We start from the raw sequence: 6,127 nt of genomic DNA, 5'->3' as shown, positions 1-6,127 counted from the left end.
AAGAGCCCTCTGCCGCTATCGAGAACTGCTCTTTTACATATAAAACCGTATTATATTATTACACGCACACAGGGCCAGTGGCTACATTCCCATAATCAATTTAGCACGCGCGTAAAACTGTTAATTTAGCAACACAAGCTCCAAGGGTTTGGACGATATGATTTTGTCGAATATAGGCTATTTTCTTCTAACGAAGAACCTCTTAATTTCTCAAACGGTTGAATTAAGGACCCAGATGTAGCAGAGAGGACACTCCTGGTTGTCTATGCAACTGATAATTCATGTGTTTAATAAACGTTACATCGATTTAGTGTCACTTCCATTCCAGCCCCGGAATAAGAGGAGACGCTGAGATTGTGCTCTAACCACCCTGGGCATTATAAGCGTATGGCCCATGAGGCGCGTGCTAGTGTGTTTCATATCACGTTGGATGCCACTGAACAATAACTTAAATCAATTTATGGGGAGTCAATGCGTTTATGAAAGTTTCCATGGGATCCACTGATTGAAACGCGTTTAGTTTGGTTCTGCAGTCAGACACTCTTGAGGTGACGCATACACCCATACATAGGCTACCACTCTTACACGGAGAGAAAGGCTACATCTTGAACAACATCAAATAAAATATGTAATTCCAGAAATCAGAATCATATCAGGAGTTTATCTGGCATAAAGACGTCTGGCTGAGGGTTAACTTCGCGCGCATTAGTAATGCATGAGTAGTGGGAGGGGGCTGACCGTGCACGATGCCCCCCAATAGACTCTCGAGACATTGTCATGGAAAGAGACCACCGCCTCGTTATTGTCTCGCGGACTGCCAAGTTTATTATAAACACTGCGCGAGCTGGCCGGTGCGCTGTCATACTGAGCGCAAGGCGAGGTGTTCCGGAAGGGAGCGAGAGCGAAACTGACGTGGATGGAAGAGGAAGATACTGATACTGAGAGAGAAAAGAAAGAAAGAGATTTCAGGAATATTACTTTCAAGGACGAGAGAGCGACGTGAAGAAAGACATATATATGGTAAAATAACATCCTGCTTTGACTGAAAACAAGAAAACCAAATTGAGAGCGGGACTGAACTCGGGGACCTAAAGCGGGTCATTGGAGAAATTTGAAAAACGGAATTCATTCTGTGGTGTTTTTACAGCTTTAACCGTTTTAATTCCTCTCGAATCCGGAGAAGTACATTTCATCCAGCGCTCGCCCCAGAGTTGTTGTCCTCGCGCCTCCATGTATAAAATGGATTACTCCTACCTGAACTCATATGACTCGTGCATGGCGGCCATGGAGGCATCGGCCTACGCGGACTTCAGCTCGTGCAGTCAGGCCAGCTCGTTCCAGTACAACCCGATCCGGACCGGGTTCGGTGCCAACCCGGGATGCGCACCTCTGAGCACCGCTAGCTGCACACTGGGGTCCCTTCGGGAGCACCAGCCCACACCCTACTCCACAGGTAAGAGCACGCAGAGAGCATGGGGAGAGGGTATAGTGGGGCATGAGTGGGAGATTTGTCTCGCAGGAGTTGCTCACAGCGGTGTTTCATCTCCAGCTGTTGGCTATAGTTAAAGCGTCTGGTCTTATTTGAAATACTTTGCGTAAAATGTCATTTTTGTTATTTGATTATTACCAACTAGGCTAAGAAGGAAAGACATTTCATTTGATTAATGAAAACTCAATCATTCGAAATTATAAATATTCTGTTTCATATTATCATACCTCTTCATTTGAGGGTCTAATCTTTCGTTTTATGTTCGTTGGCATGGGGATAATTCAGTCAGTGTACAATTCGGTAGATGGCAAATATATCTGTATTATCAACTAATCAAATTTGTAATTTGTTTAGTCAATTTAATAGAACTTAGCCTATCCTAAAATGTACCCTTTCCTTTATCCGTCATTTTCTATTTAATTCGTTATGTGGTCACGATTCGACTGCGCAATTCAAATGTTTATTTTTTGCTACGTTTCCATACATACATTTCCAATTTTATAATTCATGTCGATATGATGGAATAGGATAACTCGATTCTTTATTTATTTACAATTTTGCAGATTGAGAAAAAATAAGCTTTACGTATCGGTTTCTTTTTTCTCTCATATTATTCAACTGTTACCATGTAGGTAGCTCAGATGTGCGAGAAATCTCTTTTCATGTGTCCAAATGAAAAAAAAGAAACAAACAATAGCTCACTTAGTAACAAGAATAATATGGTAACTACTGTCCTATATTAATAACAATTAAATAACAATTACGTTTTATAGTTACTAATAGGCCTACAACTAATAAAAAGGAATTATCTTCAACAAATGGTTGAATAGTGCAGGCTGTGCCACCTTATTCGAAAAGCGCACACGTCCTGCTGCGCCTAAAACCTCATTATTGCACTGTTTATATTTATATGTGAATTCCCTCTAACTTTCTGGATAAGCTAATGATTTTTTTTTAAATATGATTTTATTGTAGTTGTAATGAAGGCGCACTGACAGACCGTGGCGTTCGTTATGCACGCGCTCTCTCTTTCTGGGGAAAAAAAACACTTCTAAAATATCTGTATCTAATGATCAGGCTGCATGACACTTTTCATTTTTTAAAATCAAATTGAATGAAATAATGAAACTGGAAGGTGGTTAGTCTATCACAACATTTTCTTCGATGCCCTTGTTGATAGCCTATCAAATTATGTTATTCCATGTTTAGTTTAGGCAAATTTGACCAAATTACAAATGACTTCATTTAGTTAATGGTATAATTACAACTAGCTAATTGTAAAAATGTAGTCATATATTTTGTACGATTGTGGACTACTTTCCTATCAATAAAAAATAACTCTGAATAATAAATTATATAAATATGGGAACCACGATATTTCACCTAGGCCTACTGATAGGCTATATTCCGTTAGTTGAATTGATCAAGTCAATTAAAACGTGTATTGTACAGGGAAAAACATCTTCAGCCTCAAGCTATAGCCTATAGCCTACGAGGTCAGACAAAGGCAACTCCATAACATAACCTATAGAAAAACGCCTACAATAAAACAGAGCATCACTAATTGGTTTTATTGTGATTGGTTGGCTCCGCAGTTCCATATAAATTCTTCTCCGACCCATCCGGTTTAAACGAGAAGCGGAAACAGCGGCGCATAAGGACCACCTTCACGAGCTCACAGCTGAAGGAGCTGGAGCGCGTGTTCGCGGAGACCCACTATCCCGACATCTACACGCGCGAGGAGCTTGCGCTCAAGATCGACCTTACAGAGGCGCGGGTGCAGGTGAGTCCAGGGTTCTGATGAAAAACACAAATTCACAATAGATAAAACATTTTCATCCATGTATGGGCTTATCATGTTTATTTTGTTAATGCAGTCAGTTATTGTCGAAATGATTGTTATCTACCAAATTGTAATCTATACATCATTCATGAGTATATTTTAGAGATAGTATGTATTTTTACGTGTATATTTATTTTGTTGCCTTTTTCTTTTGGTTGTATTTTTAGACGTTTGAATGAGACTAAACTTTATTGTCTGTCTGTGTCAGGTGTGGTTCCAGAACCGGAGGGCTAAGTTCCGTAAGGTGGAGCGTGCAGCCAACTCTAAATCTGGTAATGGGACTGGGGGCCCAGGAGGGAACAATGGCAATGCTGGGGGGAAAAAGGGTGAGCCCAGATCTTCCTCAGATGATGACGAATCAAAAGAGTCCATCTGCAGTCCCACCCCTGACAGCACCGCCTCGCTGCCTGGCTCAGCCAATGGGAACATGGGTAGCCCTGCCAGCCTCAGCCCCAGCCCCGCCCCTGCTAATGGTGGCTACACCAACACCTCCAGCTCCCCCGTTCTACAGGGGCTCAAATCCCCTGGCTGGCCCAGCCTAGGCCCCGCCCACCCAGGAATGGCCCAACCCGCAGCCCAGGCTCCAGAGCTGCTGAAGGCGTGGCAGCCGGCAGACAGTATGACAGGGCCTTTCGCTGGCGTGCTCTCCTCCTTCCACCGGAAACCCAATGCTCTCAAGACTAACCTGTACTAGAGACAAGGAGCAGAGATCTCTAGTATAACTACTGTATATCTATACAGACTAACCTGTACTAGAGACAAGGAGCAGAGATCTCTAGTATAACTACTGTATATCTATACAGACTAACCTGTACTAGAGACAAGGAGCAGAGATCTCTAGTATAACTACTGTATATCTATACTCTCCTTCCCCCTCTATCTACTGCCCCCCGGAGTGGGACTATCCATTTCATTTATTATTACCCGGACTCTCTAAGTGTAGTTTGTGAATATGTGTTTGTGTTGAAGTGTGTGTAACATGCATCTCATATGGGGTGTGTGAGTGTGTGTCAGTTGTTCTGTATGTTCTCACTCCAACAAAGCCCCCCCCCCCCCCCCCCCCCAACACACTATACACAGTCCAAAAGGCATTAGCAGACATTGTGCACTTAGTAACAGTAGCTCCTAGTCCCTGTACCCCTGATTAGTAACAGTAGCTCCTAGTCCCTGTACCTCCTGATTAGTAACAGTAGCTCCTAGCCCCTGTACCTCCTGATTAGTAACAGTAGCTCCTAGCCCCTGTACCTCCTGATTAGTAACAGTAGCTACTAGCCCCTATACCTCCTGATTAGTAACAGTAGCTCCTAGCCCCTGTACCTCCTGATTAGTAACAGTAGCTCCTAGTCCCTGTACCTCCTGATTAGTAACAGTAGCTCCTAGCCCCGGTACCTCCTGATTAGTAACAGTAGCTCCTAGCCCCTGTACCTCCTGATTAGTAACAGTAGCTCCTAGCCCCTGTACCTCCTGATTAGTATGTTAACCAGGCAGGCTGAAGGTAAACAGTCAGTCTTCCTGGAGAGAATCAGTGGGACAAAGCCCAAACTCTTAACAGCAAGCACATCCCCTCTGGAGAGGGGACCCCCAACTCCCTCTGTACTGGAGAGGGGACCCCCAAGTCCCTCTGTACTGGAGAGGGGACCCCCAACTCCTTTGTACTGGAGAGGGGACCCCCAAATCCCTCTGTACTGGAGAGGGGACACCCAAATCCCTCTGTACTGGAGAGGGGACCCCCAAGTCCCTCTGTACTGGAGAGGGGACCCCCAACTCCCTCTGTACTGGAGAGGGGACCCCCAAATCCCTCTGTACTGGAGAGGGGACACCCAAATACAACTATCCCCCTGAAGGCCAGACCAGATTCCCTCTCACATCCTCACTACACCCGTGCCAGTGAACCCCGAACTCCTACTGTCAGACAACCCCCACCCCTCCCCTCTGATCCCCATTCCCACCAGACTACCAGCTCAAACATCTCATAGCAATGTTCCCTCCCTGACTGACTGGCTGGCTGACTGACTGGCTGGCTGACTGGGGGAAGGGAGGTAGAGGTTTTAGAGTTGTGTTTTGGGATTCAGGTCAGCATTGTTGGACATTCTCTGACTGCAGCTTGAACACAAGTAGACCAGTGGTCGACCGTACTTACTGCATAAAACACACGTCACTCTAATGGTCTGTGACATGACTCCTCCTGTCTCCCCCTCCCTGTCTCCCTCTCCTCCTGTCTCCCCGTCTCCCTCTCCCCCTCCCTGTCTCCCCCTCCCTGTCTCCCTCTCCTCCTGTCTCCCTCTCCCTGTCTCCCTCTCCCTGTCTCCCTCTACCCGTCTCCCCCTCCCTGTCTCCCTCTCCCCGTCTCCCTCTCCTCCTGTCTCCCTCTCCCCGTCTCCTTGTCTCCCTCTCCCTGTCTCCCTCTACCCGTCTCCCTCTCCCCCTCCCTGTCTCCCTCTCCCTGTCTCCCTCTCCTCCTGTCTCCCTCTCCTCCTGTCCCCCTCTCCCCATCTCCCTCTCCCCCTCCCTGTCTCCCCCTCCCTGTCTCCCTCTCCCTCTACCCGTCTCCCACTCCCTGTCTCCCTCTACCTGTCTCCCACTCCCTGTCTCCCTCTCCCTCTACCCGTCTCCCTCTCCCCTCCCTGTCTTCCTCTCCCACTCCCTGTCTCCCTCTACCCGTCTCCCCCTCCCTGTCTCCCTCTCCCCGTCTCCCTCTCCTCCTGTCTCCCTCTCCCCGTCTCCTTGTCTCCCTCTCCCTGTCTCCCTCTACCCGTCTCCCTCTCCCCCTCCCTGTCTCCCTCTCCCTGTCTCCC

At 46.7% G+C, this 6,127-nt stretch overlaps 1 protein-coding gene across 1 annotated transcript; it reads left to right on the top strand.

Annotated features, from left to right (window-relative positions):
- Positions 1-827: 827 nt before the first annotated feature.
- On the top strand, positions 828-4,374 carry phox2a (paired like homeobox 2A). The gene is made up of 3 exons (XM_020508366.2): positions 828-1,453; positions 3,085-3,272; positions 3,541-4,374. The coding sequence occupies exons 1-3, from the start codon at positions 1,231-1,233 to the stop codon at positions 4,024-4,026; spliced, it is 897 nt and encodes a 298-aa protein (XP_020363955.1). The 5' UTR covers positions 828-1,230; the 3' UTR covers positions 4,027-4,374.
- Positions 4,375-6,127: the final 1,753 nt, after the last annotated feature.

This window comes from Oncorhynchus kisutch, linkage group LG18 (assembly GCF_002021735.2).
Source record: "Oncorhynchus kisutch isolate 150728-3 linkage group LG18, Okis_V2, whole genome shotgun sequence".
NCBI lineage: Eukaryota > Metazoa > Chordata > Actinopteri > Salmoniformes > Salmonidae > Oncorhynchus > Oncorhynchus kisutch.
The sequence above is the reverse complement of the archived record's forward strand: the minus strand, read 5'-3'. Positions and strand labels throughout refer to the sequence as shown.